This window comes from Salmo trutta, chromosome 21 (genome assembly GCF_901001165.1).
Source record: "Salmo trutta chromosome 21, fSalTru1.1, whole genome shotgun sequence".
NCBI lineage: Eukaryota > Metazoa > Chordata > Actinopteri > Salmoniformes > Salmonidae > Salmo > Salmo trutta.
This window is the reverse complement of record NC_042977.1, coordinates 40,698,309-40,717,691: the sequence shown is the minus strand read 5'-3', so window position 1 is coordinate 40,717,691 and position 19,383 is coordinate 40,698,309. Positions and strand designations below refer to the sequence as shown.

Sequence of the window (19,383 nt, the reverse complement as noted above, 5' to 3'; positions counted from 1 at the left end):
ATGTGAGTCCCCTACTAACCCTCTGTCCCCCCCAGCCCCATGTCTCCCCAGCAGTGTGCAGGCCCAGGTGGACTGTGGGAGCGATGGCGCCGCCCTGCTGTCCTGGAGCTACACTGACGGAGCCAACAACTATACCCTGTCTGCCAATGGGGTGGGGGGCGAGGTAGTCTCCTGCACCACCCAGCAGAACCACTGTAATGTCACGGGTCTGTCCTGCGGGGCGCACTATAACATCACACTCACCGCCACCAACCAGGAGTGTCAGATCACTGTCCCCATCAACGCCAGCTTCGACACGCGTAAGTGGATGTCTGGACAGGTTGCTTTTTACATATACTAGACTTTTGTGTGTTCACAGATGTGAATGATCTGGATAGGTATTAGCAATGTTACAGAGTACATTGAAAAGCAGGGAGGAACCAACACCATATTGCTTATATCTTTCTAGTTTGTTTCCGAACTGATTATCTGACCTGCGTAAACCCTCTTCTCTAACCTTCCTCTTATGTGTAACCCCTCAGAGTCTCTAACCTTTGACCCCCCAGGTCCGTGCGCGCCCCAGCATGTTGCTGTAGACTTGACGTGTGGCACCCAGACAGCCGACCTGTCCTGGGAGGAGAGGTCGGAGGTGGAGCTGTATGTGTCTAGCGCCTCCAGGTGGTCAGATGGGGCAGTGCAGCACTGTAACTCCACTGGCTCTACCTGTCACTTCACTGACCTGACCTGTGGAGAAACCTACAGCTTCACTGTGACCGCAAGCGCCAACGGCTGCCACAGCCCACCCAGCAACACTGTTCAGATTAACACAGGTACTAGCCTACAGCAGCCAGTTGCACAGTAGACTTAGTTGGCTTCATATTATTAAACCTTTTCAGTGATCAATTCTGCCACTGTTGTGGTTCATTATTGAATGATTTCACAGTAGGTCCGTCTGACATTACTCTCTCATTCCTGTATCTGTCTCTCTCCCCATCCCTCTCTCTCTGTCTCTCTCTCTCCCATCTCGCTCTTTATCTCCCCCATCTCTCTCTCGCCCTCTCTCTCCCCATCTCTCTCTCTGCACCATCTCTCCCCCTCTCTGCACCATCTCTCCCCCTCTCTCCACCATCTCTCCCCCTCTCTGCACCATCTCTCCCCCTCTCTGCACCATCTCTCCCCCTCTCTCCACCATCTCTCCCCCTCTCTCCACCATCTCTCCCCCTCTCTGCACCATCTCTCCCCCTCTCTGCACCATCTCTCCCCCCTCTCTGCACCATCTCTCCCCTCTCTCCACCATCTCTCCCCCTCTCTGCACCATCTCTCCCCCTCTCTCCCACCATCTCTACCCCTCTCTGCACCATCTCTCCCCCTCTCTCCACCATCTCTCCCCCTCTCTGCACCATCTCTCCCCCTCTCTGCACCATCTCTCCCCCTCTCTGCACCATCTCTCCCCCTCTCTGCACCATCTCTCCCCCTCTCTGCACCATCTCTCCCCCCTCTCTCCACCATCTCTCCCCCTCTCTGCACCATCTCTCCCCCTCTCTCCACCATCTCTCCCCCTCTCTGCACCATCTCTCCCCCTCTCTGCACCATCTCTCCCCCTCTCAGAGCCCTGCCAGCCTACGGGTGTTACCTCCCAGCTGTTGTGTAACAGTGAGCAGTTCCTCCTCTCCTGGCACCCGGCCAGCGGCGCGGCACTCTACATGGTCACCGCCACAGGGAACCTGGGATACGTGGAGGCCTTCAACACCACCAAAACCTCCCTGTCGTCCTCGCTGCCCTGCGGACAGATCTACAGTGTCACTCTGCTGGGCCAGGACCATCGCTGTGACAGCCAGCCCAGCACCCCCGTCACCTTCAAAACTGGTATGTTCCAACACCACGCGTGGCACACCGGATCAAACCATGGTTGGAATTATGGGATGACCTGTATCTCTCTCTCTACAGCTCCCTGTGTGCCCCAGGCAGTGGAGACCTATGTAGAGTGTGGGGCCAGCATAGGCTCAGTGAGCTGGATGCCCAGTGACGGTGCCGACACCTACACGGCCATAGCCATCGGACGGGACGCGCACACACACCCGTGTGTCACCAACAACACCTCCTGCACATGGAGCAACCTGCATTGTGGGGAGGAGTACACCGTCCATGTGACGTCAGGGGACGACATCTGCACCAGCTCACCTGGCAACAGCACCATCATCCAGATGGGTATGCACAGAGCTTAATCAATGTATTTGTATTAAAGTAGCAAAGATATACAGTATGTCTTGTATCAGATGAATGCAACTGTCGTGACGTGGCTACCATTAATGTGATGACTGCTATTCATCAAATAATGACATCCTACGTTTAATTATTACTTGATTAAATGAATCATGTAACAATTAATTAATTAGTAATTTCGGGCACCACGGGAAAAGTTAATTTAATGAGTTACCGTTTCCCGAATTAACTCAAGAATATATCACTATCATACCAGTCATCAATCAATCATTTCCTCATATCAGTCTCATTCTGAACGTCGCAATATTCTTGTATATCTGCACGAACCCTAGCCTAAGTGATGAATCAGCGTTACACAAATTGGCTTAATCATTTAATTACTAACTAACTAAATAATCACACAGAATTACATAAACACACACACACACGGTATAGGTTATATGAATTACTAACATAATGCAATGAAAAGTCCCTGGTGGACTAACCCGATATGAGGGCTTGTTACACAATGGAAAGAGGGTAGGGAAAGAAAAAGAGTGGGAGAGACAAAGAGAGTGGACTTATCGTACATACATGTGGAAGCTCTGCTCATGGGAATATGAATACTTTGCACATGAACGACCAACCGCTCATTTGAAAATAATTGCAATGTATATATTTACGGATGGATGTCTTTGTCGTCTCTCTGTTGAACTCGATCCGTCTGTGGGAAGTGGTTCAACGTAAGTATCTGGTTGTGTAAGTCTCTGGTTGTCCACCAGAGGTCACAATGTCCTTCTTAGTTGTATGCTTCTTTGTTCTGGTGTGTTCATTAGAATGGATACATCAGTGGTGTACCACTCTGTGTTCAGAGGGATCTGTATTTCCCTATGTTTGTTCGAATAGATACCTCAGAGGTACCTATGATGGTGAGAGGAATTTGTCCTTCCCTCTCATCTTGGTCAATTGTCCTAGACCACGTTACATGAAGAGCTGCAGGCAGTGCATGTTTTAGTCTCGTCTTCACCTTCGTCACTCGTCGAGTTTCAGAGGGTCTTACCATTTTCTGGTCTTGTAGTTTTAACCATTTCCAGCCGTGTAGCCACCGCTCCACGCTCTCTTGTCTAATATGTTAATTCTTCAGCAAGTCCTTTGAAGCACTCTGGCCTGAAAGGCGGTTCCATCAGTGTGGTTACTGACTTGGCCCAGGTTTATATGAAAAACCATTATCTCATTTAGAAGGCTAAAATCACATTTATATATTTTCAAAAGTATTTATTTTATACAACATTTAGATGCAAACCCGATAACTAGGACGTGTACACTTTCAGAGTTACAGTTATCTTGTTATAAAGTCTTTCTGATAATTGTAATGACATCACAAAATATACATATATTTTCCATACTCTGTCTGTCATAATTTCCAACATTTGGATAGTGAAATATATTATTTTTTGGCAAAGTCTCTCTCTGTTGTAACACTCAGACATTCCATTCTCAATACTGCAGAGCCAAAGGGAAAGTTTCTGAAAGGTATTTTCGATCCGGTTGTTAAGTCATAAAACCGGGCCTAGTTTATGGTTGACGAGCTTGTTGGACATTAGCCAATCACCGTTTCTCAACGAGTTCAAAGCATGTGAATTGATCCAACTGGCAATTACCACTTCACTTGGTTATTAACGTAGCATAACACCCACTAGGTCTTGCAAAGACTTCTGGGAGTTGTGGTCTTTAATCAAGATCCCATGTTTTGTTTCCCCCCCCAGCTCCGTGTGTGCCCCAGGACCTGGTAGCCAGTCTGGACTGTGGCCTGAGTATGGTCTATCTGAACTGGAATGCCAGTGAGGGGGCAGAGAAGTACCTGTTGGCAGTGTATGGCACCGACGGGTACTTCATGGAGAGAATTGTCAACACCAACCTTGTCCAACTCCCTCTCCTTTCCTGTGGCAAGAGCTATAGTATGACTGTCATCGCTGCCAACCAGAACTGCAGCAGCGCCCCTAGTGGCCCGGCTGACATACAGACGTGTAAGAAAAAAAGAATATCACAGAACAGTGTGTGTTAGTTAGAGTCTACTGAATTGAGTTGCATTGATTAAGTGAAAGTGAATTGAGTTAGAGTTCAAGTGAATTTAATTCTCAAAGTGAATTCAACTAAATTGAACTGAGTGAATGTTAATTGACCTCACATGATCTCATTCAGGGCCTTGCCCACCTACTGCAGTCTCCGCCTCCTTGGACTGCCTCTCCAACATCGCCATGGTTACCTGGGAGGAGAGTAATGGAACGGACTTCTACACTGCCACTCTGGAGACCGCCGGCGGCCAGTCACAGACCTGCATGTCCCCCACCAGCCTATGCGGCGTGCCCAGCCTGGATTGTGGGTTGAGCTACTCTGTGTCCGTCACAGCCTCCAACCTGCAGTGTAACTCCACCCAAAGCATAGGCTCCAGTCTGCAGACAGGTGAGAGATGCCCTTCCATTCCAGAAAAGGAACGTTTCTGCATAAAGTATTACAGTGCCAACTCGAGGCGACTAGAAATGAATGAAACCGATTGTTTCACCAGAAGTGAGAGTTGTTTGATATCTTGTTTCGCTATTGCAGAAATGTGGTAATGGGAAATGGCAGCAAGTAGTGTGGACGAAATGGAGGACATTGAGAAAAAGCTGGCGAAGCAGCAGCTGTGCTGGAATGAGAACAATATGGGTGTCAGTTCTGATGGTATGGCCGGGAGGATGAGGGTCAAGGACCGGAATGGTCGGTAGTGGAAAGACATAGGAAGAAGAGAGATCATGACACTGGAAGCAGTGGAGCGTCTAGTAAAGAAAGCGTAAAGAGGGCAAAGTTAGGAAGCAAGAGTAATGATGTGTTGGAGTGGAAAGTGGTGATGGTGTTTGATGAGACGACAGGGCCTCACTTATACCCTATCAGACTAACTAATGCCGTAGAGAAAGAGGTAGGTGAAGTGAAATTAGCTCGGTTTATTGGAAATGGTAGATTGTTAATATTGTGTGGTAGCCAGGCTCAGCAAGAGAAGATTCAGAAAATGGAAAAGCTTAATGGGAAGAAGATTAAAAGCCATGACCCTGGTGATTATGTTAGATTGAGGAAAGTCATCACTGGTGTCCCAATATCTATGTCCACAGATGATATTAAAGAAAATGTGAAGGGAGGCAGAGTGATTGAGGCCAAAAGCTTGATCAGTAGGAAAGAGGGTCAAAGAAGTGAAAGCTTATCAGTGATGCTGAGATTTGAGAACGTCTTACAAGGAAAAGTACAGATAGGTTTCCTTAGTTTCAATGTTAAGAGAATTTGTCCCAGAAATGCAAAGATTGGGACATGTACTGTAGCTGCTCAGTGTAAAGAAAAGATGTGCCAATTGTGGAGGGGCACATAATTATGGTGAATGTGGAAGAATTCACCATATTTAGGGATTTATTTAGCTTAGAATTTTATTTTCATGGTAGTACAGAATTTGGCAAATCGTGATTGTACATTCCAGCACAGTAGGTGGCGGCATGTACTTAAAACTATTGTTTGCAGACCGCCATGATATCATAGAAGAAGAAAGTACTACAGCCAGTGCTTGGTTGCGGTTCAAACTCATAAAAGACACACCCTCGTCCACTTACCCTCGCTTTATGCCCTTGGAGGAATCCTCATCACCATCTTGGAGGGTGGTCCAAATGATTAGTCAAGCAAGGGAAGTTTGCAATGTAAGCCCCTCAGCCCTCGTTTTTAGTCGAGTTTGCGAGTGTACAATTATGTTCACTTTGGGGCCTGAAACTTCCCATAATTCAATTCGCGACGATTGTACATCCACTAAGAAAAGTCCGCCAAAAATTAAAACCTCAACGTCAACATACAAGTATAAGTAAAAACAAATGTAAATAAGTTAGAAATTGTGCTACTAATGCACATGACGGCACAAATACGTCTCGTAAAAGTAATGACGTTTTTGTTTGGTTATCTTTTGGAAATTGTAGAAATAAATCATTTTTCTTCTTCAGAAGTTCCAGCTAGGCAGGCTAACGTTAGTCAGCTAATTAATTTGCTAGCTATCATACAGTAGGTGTATATTAATGATGATATATTTAATGTAAGTAGAAATGCAACCATAATTGACTGTAGCGCATACAGTATAAAGCACCCACAAGCTACCGGTGGCTGAAAACACAATCATTGCAGGGATGAATGAATGACGAATTTCCGGGCAAGGGCGGTCCATTTAAAATGAATTCCTTCCTCCCTCACCCCTTGCCCTGCAAGTGTATACTCGTCAGTCATCATGATACGTCATCAAAGTGTTCACTTAATTTGAGGGCTGAGACACATTATCTGTGTCTCATTACTTAAAAGACACATTACTTGTGTCTTTTAAGTGTTTGGATTGCAGCCCTGACCTGATGTCAAGCTCTGACCTAAGAGAGATGTTTTTCTCTATTTAGTTAGGTCAGGGTGTGATATGGGTGGGCATTCTAGGTTTTTGGTTTCTATGTTTAGTTCTATTATTCTATTTCTATGTTGGAGGTTTTTGGGATGATCTCCAATTAGAGGCAGCTGGTTCACGTTGTCTCTAATTGGAGATCATATTTAGGTTGGGTTTTTTTCTATTGTGTTTTGTGGGTAGTTGTTTTCTGTTTCGTTCACGTATCTTGACAGAACTGTTGACTGTCGTTTTGTTTATTTTGTATAAGTATTCGTTTTCATGAAAATATAATTATGAGCACGCAACAAGCTGCGCCTTGGTCCCCCCCTATACGACGCACGTTACACCGGATGCATATGGCTCCATTATAAAACAAAGTCAAAGAAAGTACAGTATGAAGATAGGCAGAAACTGCTTCTCCAATAGAAATCCTCGATCACACCACTTGCAGCCCTCAGATTAAGTGGACACTTCTGATGACGACTCATGACGACTGACGAGTATACACTTGCAGGGCAAGGGGTGAGGGAGGAAGGAATTCATTTTAAATGGACCGCCTTTGCCCAAAAATTCGTCACTCGTTCATCCCTGCAATGATTGTGTTTTCAGCCACCGGTAGCTTGTGGGTGCTTTATACTGTATGCGCTACAGTCAGTTATGGTTGCATTTCTACTTATATTAACTATATCATTATTAATATACGCCTACTGTATGATAGCTAGCAAATTAATTAGCTAACAAATGTTTTATTTCTACAATTTCCAAAAGCTAACGTTGCAAACTTCCCTTGCTTGGCTAATCATTTGAACCAACGACAAATATGGCCTTGGGGATTCCCCCAAGGGCTGAGGGTTTAGGGCCGAGGGCTGAGGGTTTAGGGCCGAGGGCTGAGGGTTTAGGGCCGAGGGCTGAGGGTTTAGGGTTTAGGGCCCAGGGCTGAGGGTTTAGGGCCGAGGGCTGAGGGTTTAGGGCCGAGGTTTAGGGCCGAGGGCTGAGGGTTTAGGGCCGAGGGCTGAGGGTTTAGGGCCGAGGGCTGAGGGTTTAGGGCCCAGGGCTGAGGGTTTAGGGCCGAGGGCTGAGGGTTTAGGGCCGAGGGCTGAGGGTTTAGGGCTGAGGGTTTAGGGCCGAGGGCTGAGGGTTTAGGGCCCAGGGCTGAGGGTTTAGGGCCCAGGGCTGAGGGTTTAGGGCCGAGGGCTGAGGGTTTAGGGCCGAGGGCTGAGGGTTTAGGGCCGAGGGCTGAGGGTTTAGGGCTGAGGGTTTAGGGCCGAGGACTGAGGGTTTAGGGCCGAGGACTGAGGGTTTAGGACCGAGGGCTGTCTACTTTGAGTTTGAAATGCAGCCCATGTGTCACGCGTCGAATTGCACATGTGCAGGCCATCAAATCAAAGGCATTTAATGAAAATTAAATCATGTCATTTTGACACTTTCACGAGGTTGGAGTAATAACATCTTCAACTACTTAAGACGTGCTTGAATCTAGGTTGTGCCTTTAGATTTCATTAAAATGAACAACTAAGGAAGAACTGTTCACTCTAATTGACAGTTTTGCAAGCCTTCCCGGAAGTCTCGCTATTTTGCGCCTCTGGGTTTAGAAAGTGTGACAAAGTATCTTATCGCCAGCCCAGATTCACACACCAAATCAAAAACTTGATCAAATAGGAATTCATGCGGGATCTGCATTGAATAGCAATGGAGAGTGCACATTCATTTCCTGATTCCGCTTTGTTAAAATGTATTTGCAGCTAGTGTAGCTAGTGAATCTGTGAGTGACAGTAGGCTGTTCGAGATTGTGCAGATATGAGGAAGGTGTTCTCAATGTTTTGTACACTCAGTGCATATCTTTGATCATTTGGAGTAATATCTTGGTTATTATAACACTATCCAAGTAATTTTCTTATTATATGGATGTATGTGTTTTTCAATGAATTAGATAATTGAATAACACCAAATGAAGCCACTGTCCTTCCTTTTGTCTCCACTCTAGGGCCCTGTGCTCCTGGTAACCTGCAGACTAGCCTCCAGTGCAGCACCAACTCTACCTCAGTGACCTGGGACAGAGGCAGTGGAGCACTGTCCTATATGGTTGTAGGAGAGGCTACCAACAGCCACATTACCTCCTGTAACTCTAGCGCCACCTACTGTGATCTGGAGGGATTGCAGTGTGGCCAGATGTACAACGTCTCAGTCCACTCTATGGATGGAGTCTGTAGGAGCATTCAGAGTGTCAGCTCAGACGTGCAAACGGGTGAGACGGGCAAAAAACATGAACACACACACACAGATAGTAATGTGTTGCTAATCCAATTGACTAATGAGAATCCCTCCCTCCAGCCCCCTGCCCGCCCCAGAATGTGGCTGCCCAGGTGTACTGTGCCTCAGGCATCATGTTGGTGACCTGGGAACCCAACATGGATGCCCGGTTCTTCCTGGTGGATGCAGTGACAGAGGGAGGGAGCAGCCACTCCTGTAACACCACAGACACCCAGTGCTCCATCACCAGTCTGCCCTGTGGAGAGAGCTTCTCTGTCCAGGTCACCGCTGCCGGAGGAGGCTGCCACAGCATGCCAAGTCAGGCTCTCAACGTCTCATCAGGTATGGCCGGGTCATCAGAACACGACATTGCTCAGTTGTTTGTCATCAGAATGTACCATCAACTATTGTGTAGCCACTAATACATAACCGATCTAGAGTTTGATTCCTGAACATTTTTGTAATTAGCTATTCTTATATTGGACACATATAAAGTTCTAGATGATCCATGATCCCAGATGAGATACTTTTTTCTGACTCTAAACCTCCCTTCAAAGTGTTCAGAACTTCCCTACTAAAAGGCATCTTCTCTCTAGGACTATTGCTCCAGTGTATCTAACCGTACTTTCCTCTCCTTCTACCCAGCCCCATGCATGCCCACGAGGGTGAACGGTAGCCAGGACTGTGTGACCAACTCTGCCTGGGTGTCCTGGGCCCCTGCCCTGGGGGTGGACAGATACATGGTGACTGCTGATGGCGTGGGGGGGTACAACTCCTCCTGCTCCACCCTCGGCTTTGACACCACCTGTAAGGTGCCTGACCTGGCCTGCGGCGTGCGCTACAACTTCTCTGTTACTGCTAGCAATGGACACTGTGATAGTCCACCCAGTGCGACCTTCGACCTCGAGACAGGTAATGAAGGGCGATGTCGCCTGGTTCTGGTTGGATGAATGGGGCTATTTTGCTGGGATGTAGGGTTTTTGGTCATTGGTGTAAAAATAAATATGAGTGATATTCAGTAACTCTTGGAGGACAATGTAAGTTGACTGGGAAAATTATAGCCAGTAAAATAGGTTAAAATAATTACTATCATTTTGTCTTCCACTGTCATATTATTTAGTGTCATGCTATATATCGCTCTGAAAATCAATAACAAAATATCTTGTGTTTACCTCCAGCTCCCTGCGCCCTGGCAAGCATCACTGCCTTCGCCCAGTGTCACAACTCCTCCATCCTGGTCCTGTGGGCGCCCATGGGAGGCAGCGTGGGAAACTCTGTGTACACCGCCACAGCGGAGGCCAGTGACCGCAGCGTGCTGACCTGCAACAGCTCTGCCAGCAGCTGTGACCTGGAGGGGGCGCTCTGCGGTCTGCACTACACCGTCATCGTAGCAGCATCATCAGACAGCTGCACCAGTCAGAGGAGTCCTCCTTATAGGATCAGTATGGGTAGGTTACTATGTTACTTTCATTGCTGAATTAAGAGCCATACCAGGTCCTGTATTCACAAGTACCTTAGAGTACTGAGTTCTGATCTGGGATCAGAACCTGCTTGTCCATATAATCATATTCATTAGGAGCTAAAAGACACAACTGATCCTAGAGCAGCACTCCTGCTCTGAGACGCTTTGTGCATACAGACCCTGGTACTCTGTAGTAAAGCTGTTCCAGAACAGGGTTTATAACAGTTGTTATAACAGTGGTCATTATAGTCAACATGGTTAGTGTCCTTGCTTGTTCTTGTTATCTATCTAAAGTTCATCTCTGACCTCTCACCCTCCTCCCTCTCTGTTCCTCTCAGAACCCTGCCCACCCCAGGGTGTGGTCATCAGCTCCTCCTGTGAGTCCCATGGAGCGCACGTGTCCTGGACCGCGTCCCCTGTGGCTGAGACCTACCTCATGATCGCAACGGGTGGAAATGGTGACGTGCGGTCCTGCAACACGGCCTCCAACAACTGCTCCCTGTCTGCGCTGCAGTGTGGTCAGCAGTACGCCGTCTCTGTGACCGCCAGCCACGAGAACTGCTCCAGTACGGCCAGTCAGAGCGTCACGTTCAATACGGGTACGCATCACACAAAAATGACGTGTGTGTGTGTCTCAAAGAACTTATGAAGACATGCTCCATGTGCTTCTGGCGAAATATGATGCACTATTTATATGGTGTCATCATCTGCCATTTGACCTAAACTTTCAACTTTGACCTTTCTTTCCTTCAGGGCCCTGCCAGCCAGACGGTCTGTCCGTGTTGGTTCAGTGTGTCAACCACTCTGCGTTGCTGTCGTGGACAGCCAGAGGTGGCGTTGTGGACTACTGGGGCTGTGCCCAGGCTGAGGATGGCATCATGCTTTACTGTGAGAGCACAGGGACCTCCTGTACCATCGCAGGGCTGGAGTGTGGTGCCCAGTACAACTTCTCTGTTCAGGCCTCAGACGGGACCTGCAACAGCTCCTTCAGTGAGCCTCTGCTGGCTGGAGCAGGTATTGTACAGTCATCTTATTGTACAGTCATTGTATTGTACAGTCATCATATTGTACAGTCATCATATTGTACAGTCATTGTATTGTACAGTCATCATATTGTACAGTCATCATATTGTACAGTCATTGTATTGTACAGTCATTGTATTGTACAGTCATCATATTGTACAGTCATCATATTGTACAGTCATTGTATTGTACAGTCATTGTATTGTACAGTCATCATATTGTACAGTCATCATATTGTACAGTCATTGTATTGTACAGTCATCATATTGTACAATCATCATATTGTACAGTCATTGTATTGTACAGTCATCATATTGTACAATCATTGTATTGTACAGTCATTGTATTGTACAGTCATTGTATTGTACAGTCATCATATTGTATTGTACAGTCATTGTATTGTACAGTCATTGTATTGTACAGTCATCATATTGTACAGTCATTGTATTGTACAGTCATTGTATTGTACAGTCATCATATTGTACAGTCATTGTATTGTACAGTCATCATATTGTACAGTCATTGTATTGTACAGTCATTGTATTGTACAGTCATTGTATTGTACAGTCATCATATTGTACAGTCATTGTATTGTACAGTCATCATATTGTACAGTCATTGTATTGTACAGTCATTGTATTGTACAGTCATCATATTGTACAGTCATCATATTGTACAGTCATTGTATTGTACAGTCATCATATTGTACAGTCATTGTATTGTACAGTCATCATATTGTACAATCATCATATTGTACAGTCATTGTATTGTACAGTCATCATATTGTACAGTCATCATATTGTACAGTCATCATATTGTACAGTCATTGTATTGTACAGTCATCATATTGTACAGTCATCATATTGTACAGTCATTGTATTGTACAGTCATCATATTGTACAGTCATCATATTGTACAGTCATTGTATTGTACAGTCATCATATTGTACAGTCATCATATTTACAGTCATTGTATTGTACAGTCATTGTATTATACAGTCATTGTATTGTACAGTCATCATATTGTACAGTCATTGTATTGTACAGTCATCATATTGTACAGTCATTGTATTGTACAGTCATTGTATTGTACAGTCATCATATTGTACAGTCATTGTATTGTACAGTCATCATATTGTACAGTCATTGTATTGTACAGTCATTGTATTGTACAGTCATCATATTGTACAGTCATTGTATTGTACAGTCATCATATTGTACAGTCATTGTATTGTACAGTCATCATATTGTACAGTCATCATATTGTACAGTCACCTTATTGTACAGTCATCATATTGATCATTGAGTAGTGATAGTTTTTCTCTCTCAAATGATATTTTCTTGATTCTTGACATCTTCCCTCCTCTCTTCATCAAACACATTGGAGAGGAAGGTCAGAGAGGAAGGAACATGTTTAGATCTGTATAGGTATTTGGAGAGGAAGGTCAGAGAGGAAGGAACATGTTTAGATCTGTATAGGTATTTGGAGAGGAAGGTCAGAGAGGAAGGAACATGTTTAGATCTGTATAGGTATTTGGAGAGGAAGGTCAGAGAGGAAGGAACATGTTTAGATCTGTATAGGTATTTGGAGAGGAAGGTCAGAGAGGAAGGAACATGTTTAGATCTGTATAGGTATTTGGAGAGGAAGGTCAGAGAGGAAGGAACATGTTTAGATCTGTATAGGTATTTGGAGAGGAAGGTCAGAGAGGAAGGAACATGTTTAGATCTGTATAGGTATTTGGAGAGGAAGGTCAGAGAGGAAGGAACATGTTTAGATCTGTATAGGTATTTGGAGAGGAAGGTCAGAGAGGAAGGAACATGTTTAGATCTGTATAGGTATTTGGAGAGGAAGGTCAGAGAGGAAGGAACATGTTTAGATCTGTATAGGTATTTGGAGAGGAAGGTCAGAGAGGAAGGAACATGTTTAGATCTGTATAGGTATTTGGAGAGGAAGGTCAGAGAGGAAGGAACATGTTTAGATCTGTATAGGTATTTGGAGAGGAAGGTCAGAGAGGAAGGAACATGTTTAGATCTGTATAGGTATTTGGAGAGGAAGGTCAGAGAGGAAGGAACATGTTTAGATCTGTATAGGTATTTGGAGAGGAAGGTCAGAGAGGAAGGAACATGTTTAGATCTGTATAGGTATTTGGAGAGGAAGGTCAGAGAGGAAGGAACATGTTTAGATCTGTATAGGTATTTGGAGAGGAAGGTCAGAGAGGAAGGAACATGTTTAGATCTGTATAGGTATTTGGAGAGGAAGGTCAGAGAGGAAGGAACATGTTTAGATCTGTATAGGTATTTGTTTACGTTTTGTTCAAAGTCTGACAGTATGTCCTTCCCATTTTCTGTAGCTCCCTGTCCCCCAGAGGCCATGGCAGTGACCATATTCCCCATGCAGAACCAGACCCAGTTTTTGCATGCTTCCTGGACCCATGTGAACTGTCCCAACGTCCAGTACCTGCTGGAGGTGACCGGGAGCATCCTGGGAGACAGCCAATCCCTGTTCGAGCTGTCTTCCTATTGGACCAGCTCCAGCTTCTTTGAGCTGCTCCTCCCCTGTGGCTCATCCTATAGCGCGACAGTGAGGAGCAGGAACTTTGCAGGCTACAGCGCCCCCTCTGCCGCCATCACTGGAATCACAGGTACAGCAAGAGGCCTAACGTGGGACAGATGTGCATAACTCATAGAGTTAGATAGAGGACTCATAACTCATGGATTTAGATAGAGGACTCATGTTTGTATCTGTGCCATTATGTGACAGCAGCTACATTTTAAAGCAGTCCATTTTCTTCTTCTTTTGTCCTCAATCTATCTCTATAGCATAACACATTTCACACCAAAATCTGACGTCAGTGCATCATATGTTAAAGTCATGACATATAAAAAACATGAGCTGGTGCACACCCAGAGAAAAGTATTTTATGTGGAGGTGCTGACTAACGGCGAATAAACTATAAAAATAAACAGTCGCACACTCCATATATAAACGTTGGTAAATCCCCAACGTTTCGGCATCACTGTGTCTTCTTCAGGGTGTCTTCTTCAGGGTGTCTTCTTCAGGGTGTCTTCTTCAGGGCACAGTGATGCCGAAACGTTGGGGATTTACCAACGTTTATATATGGAGTGTGCGACTGTTTATTTTTATAGCTTATAGTCATAACATTACTGGGACCCAGAGTTTTTCCTGGTGAGGTCATATAGACCTTGCCCTAAACATAACTCTAACCATAGCATTCCGTCTGTCTCCAGCCCCTTGCCCTCCACCGGTGGTGACCTACAGTGGTTCCAACTCCTCAGCCACCATCTCGTGGAACTCGTCCGTCTACGCCACCATGTATATGGTGTATGACATCAGTGGCGTGGTGCGGACCCAGGTGTGCAGCACGGTAGAGCTGTCCTGTTCCCTGGCCAACCTCGACTACAACAACCTGGAGGTCACCGCTAGCAACACTGCCGGGGAGAGCGACCCCACCAGGGAAATAACAGGTAGGAACCAACCCAGACGGTTGTGTTTGAAAATGTGACTGTTTCTTATCGAATTAGGCAGAAGCCAGTCTCTTAATACAATGTTAATCACTGTCTCTTAATACAATGTTAATCACTGTCTCTTAATACAATGTTAATCACTGTCTCTTAATTCAATGTTAATCACTGTCTCTTAATACAATGTTAATCACTGTCTCACTGTCTCTTAATACAATGTTAATCACTGTCTCTTAATACAATGTTAATCACTGTCTCTTAACACAATGTTAATCACTGTCTCTTAATACAATGTTAATCACCGTCTCTTAATACAATGTTAATCACTGTCTCACTGTCTCTTAATACAATGTTAATCACCGTCTCTTAATACAATGTTAATCACTGTCTCTTAATACAATGTTAATCACTGTCTCTTAATACAATGTTAATCACTGTCTCTTAATACAATGTTAATCACTGTCTCTTAATACAATGTTAATCACTGTCTCTTAATACAATGTTAATCACTGTCTCTTAATACAATGTTAATCACTGTCTCTTAATACAATGTTAATCACTGTCTCTTAATACAATGTTAATCACTGTCTCTTAATACAATGTTAATCACTGTCTCTTAATACAATGTTAATCACTGTCTCTTAATACAATGTTAATCACCGTCTCTTAATACAATGTTAATCACCGTCTCTTAATACAATGTTAATCACTGTCTCTTAATACAATGTTAATCACTGTCTCTTAATACAATGTTAATCACTGTCTCTTAATACAATGTAAATCACTGTCTCTTTATACAATGTTAATCACTGTCTCTTAATACAATGTTAATCACTGTCTCTTAATACAATGTTAATCACTGTCTCTTAATACAATGTTAATCACTGTCTCTTAATACAATGTTAATCACCGTCTCTTAATACAATGTTAATCACCGTCTCTTAATACAATGTTAATCACCGTCTCTTAATACAATGTTAATCACTGTCTCTTAATACAATGTTAATCACTGTCTCTTAATACAATGTTAATCACTGTCTCTTAATACAATGTTAATCACTGTCTCTTAATACAATGTTAATCACTGTCTCTTAATACAATGTTAATCACCGTCTCTTAATACAATGTTAATCACTGTCTCTTAATACAATGTTAATCACTGTCTCACTGTCTCTTAATACAATGTTAATCACCGTCTCTTAATACAATGTTAATCACTGTCTCTTAATACAATGTTAATCACTGTCTCACTGTCTCTTAATACAATGTTAATCACTGTCTCTTAATACAATGTTAATCACTGTCTCTTAATACAATGTTAATCACTGTCTCTTAATACAATGTTAATCACTGTCTCTTAATACAATGTTAATCACTGTCTCTTAATACAATGTTAATCACTGTCTCTTAATACAATGTTAATCACTGTCTCTTAATACAATGTTAATCACTGTATCTTAATACAATGTTAATCACTGTCTCACTGTCTCTTAATACAATGTTAATCACTGTCTCTTAATACAATGTTAATCACTGTCTCTAATACAATGTTAATCACTGTCTCTTAATACAATGTTAATCACTGTCTCTTAATACAATGTTAATCACTGTCTCTTAATACAATGTTAATCACTGTCTCACTGTCTCTTAATACAATGTTAATCACTGTCTCTTAATACAATGTTAATCACTGTCTCTTAATACAATGTTAATCACTGTCTCTTAATACAATGTTAATCACTGTCTCTTAATACAATGTTAATCACTGTCTCTTAATACAATGTTAATCACTGTCTCTTAATACAATGTTAATCACTGTCTCTTAAGACAATGTTAATCACCGTCTCTTAATACAATGTTAATCACTGTCTCTTAATACAATGTTAATCACCGTCTCTTAATACAATGTTAATCACTGTCTCTTAATACAATGTTAATCACTGTCTCACTGTCTCTTAATACATGTTAATCCAACTGTCTCTTAATACAATGTTAATCACTGTCTCTTAATACAATGTTATCACTGTCTCTTAATACAATGTTAATCACTGTCTCTTAATACAATGTTAATCACTGTCTCTTAATACAATGTTAATCACTGTCTCTTAATACAATGTTAATCACTGTCTCTTAATACAATGTTAATCACTGTCTCTTAATACAATGTTAATCACTGTATCTTAATACATGTTAATCACTGTCTCACTGTCTCTTAATACAATGTTAATCACTGTCTCTTAATACAATGTTAATCACTGTCTCTTAATACAATGTTAATCACTGTCTCTTAATACAATGTTAATCACTGTCTCTTAATACAATGTTAATCACTGTCTCACTGTCTCTTAATACAATGTTAATCACTGTCTCTTAATACAATGTTAATCACTGTCTCTTAATACAATGTTAATCACTGTCTCTTAATACAATGTTAATCACTGTCTCTTAATACAATGTTAATCACTGTCTCTTAATACAATGTTAATCACTGTCTCTTAATACAATGTTAATCACTGTCTCTTAATACAATGTTAATCACTGTCTCTTAAGACAATGTTAATCACCGTCTCTTAATACAATGTTAATCACTGTCTCTTAATACAATGTTAATCACCGTCTCTTAATACAATGTTAATCACTGTCTCTTAATACAATGTTAATCACTGTCTCTTAATACAATGTTAATCACTGTCTCTTAATACAATGTTAATCACTGTCTCTTAATACAATGTTAATCACTGTCTCTTAATACAATGTTAATCACCGTCTCTTAATACAATGTTAATCACCGTCTCTTAATACAATGTTAATCACTGTCTCTTAACATGGTTCCCATCTACAGTGCATCACTTGAGAAGGAGAGATCTCAGGGAAGAAGAGATGATCTCAGAGACGGGTGGGTAAAGCTCTGCTCTACTTCATAGGTACTTCATAGGTACTTCATAGGTACTTCATAGGTACTTCATACTTGATGATACAGGAGAGCAACGTTACAAACTGAAAAGTGGTTTTAAAAAAATCAATTCAATAAATAATTCAGTTCATAATCAGACCACTCTCCTTGCCTCCTTCATCAGGTCTGTCCATGCCCGAGGTGCGGGTCACCGTGGAAACCCTAAACGTCCTCCTAGTGGAGTGGTCCCCTGTGAAAGGGGCGGCCTACTACACCCTGGTGGTCCGAGAGCAGAGTTCTCGCCCCCGCCACGCCAGCCGCTCCCAGATACTGACCGTGTACGGCGAGAGCTCCATCGTCACTGACCTCAACCCTTCCTCCACTTACTGCCTATCTGTGTCGGCCCAGACAGAGGCCAGCAGGGGGCCCTACTCAGAGCCTGTGTGTGTGGAGACTGCAGTCAAGATGTGAAGGGGGGTTCTGGTGTGAACAAAAGAAGTAGAGCCATGAATTGATCTGAATATATGGCTCTGGTCATGGGTATCACAGAATGAGAATGTAATACTTATCAGTCTCCGGATCTTTTGGTGCCAACATGGGCACGGCAACCCACAAGCAATTGTTCAATCTCAAATTAGTCTACCTTACTCTGTAAAGCTAAGGTCTCCTTTGGGAAAGTGGTCTTCTAACCTCAGAGGGACTTCCTGGTTAAACGCAAAAGCTATGGTATGGCTCTGGTCGGCTGGCAGTATGTATTACAGGGCCGCTGGCAGTATGTATTGTATGGTCCCTGAAGACAGCTGAATGCTATAGCTCAGTGTTTCCCAGCTCGTCTTCCAGTACCTCCAACAGTACACGTTGTTGTTCTAGCCCTTGACAAATGCACCTCATTCCTTGAGGGATGTATGATTAGTTGACAAGTTGAATCAGGTGTGCTTGTCCAGGGCTACACTGAAAAGGTGTACCGTTGGGGGTACTGGAGGACCAGGGTTGGGAAACACTGCTATAGCGGACCGTAACCTTTTCTAAATTGTCAGCGTTTTTTTTTAAAGGTTTGGGGTAGCTTTCTCTGTGGTGTGATGGTTGAGATATCGTATCCAAAGTGGTGATTTCCTATCTCTTTGACTGTTGTATCAAGTAGTAGAAAATATTTGTATGACTTGTGAGAAATGACCTATGAAGTATACTATTCCTAACACATCATCCTCCATGCTGAAGTTGGTCAAATCAAAGCTCAAACATGTATTTCTTGTTTTTGTGTGATTTTTACAATACCTTCAACAAGTTATTTTTAATGACTTGTTTTATATGCATCTTTCCTTTTTATTACGTATGTATACTGAACAAAAATATAAATGCAACATGCAACAATTTCAACGATTTTACTGAGTTACAGTGAATATAAGGAAATCGGTCAATTTATATAAATTCATAAGGCCCTAATCTATGGATTTCACATGCGCAGCCATAGGCCCACCCACTTGGCAGCTAGGCCACCCAATCAGAATGAGTTTTCTCCCACAAAAGGGCTTTATTACAGACAGAAATACTACTCAGTTTCATCAGCTGTCCAGGTGGCTGGTCTCAGACGATCCCGCAGGTGAAGAAGCCAGATGTGGAGGTTCTGGGCTGGCGTGGTTACACGTGGTCTGCGGTTGTGAGG

General features: G+C 43.3%; 1 protein-coding gene across 1 annotated transcript in view; it reads left to right on the top strand.

Annotated features, from left to right (window-relative positions):
• Nucleotides 1-18,963, top strand: part of LOC115157442 (uncharacterized) — a 28,388-nt gene extending 9,425 nt beyond the window's left edge. The window contains exons 15-30 of the mRNA XM_029705698.1: nucleotides 36-299; nucleotides 546-809; nucleotides 1,588-1,845; nucleotides 1,927-2,187; nucleotides 3,948-4,208; nucleotides 4,384-4,644; nucleotides 8,595-8,855; nucleotides 8,942-9,202; nucleotides 9,506-9,772; nucleotides 10,039-10,308; nucleotides 10,661-10,921; nucleotides 11,076-11,336; nucleotides 13,696-13,986; nucleotides 14,594-14,830; nucleotides 17,670-17,723; nucleotides 17,905-18,963. Of these exons, the coding sequence (XP_029561558.1) occupies nucleotides 36-299; nucleotides 546-809; nucleotides 1,588-1,845; nucleotides 1,927-2,187; nucleotides 3,948-4,208; nucleotides 4,384-4,644; nucleotides 8,595-8,855; nucleotides 8,942-9,202; nucleotides 9,506-9,772; nucleotides 10,039-10,308; nucleotides 10,661-10,921; nucleotides 11,076-11,336; nucleotides 13,696-13,986; nucleotides 14,594-14,830; nucleotides 17,670-17,723; nucleotides 17,905-18,191 (4,019 nt within the window). The 3' untranslated portion in view covers nucleotides 18,192-18,963. The remainder of the gene's footprint in view (nucleotides 1-35; nucleotides 300-545; nucleotides 810-1,587; nucleotides 1,846-1,926; nucleotides 2,188-3,947; nucleotides 4,209-4,383; nucleotides 4,645-8,594; nucleotides 8,856-8,941; nucleotides 9,203-9,505; nucleotides 9,773-10,038; nucleotides 10,309-10,660; nucleotides 10,922-11,075; nucleotides 11,337-13,695; nucleotides 13,987-14,593; nucleotides 14,831-17,669; nucleotides 17,724-17,904) is intronic.
• The last annotated feature ends 420 nt before the right edge of the window (nucleotides 18,964-19,383 follow it).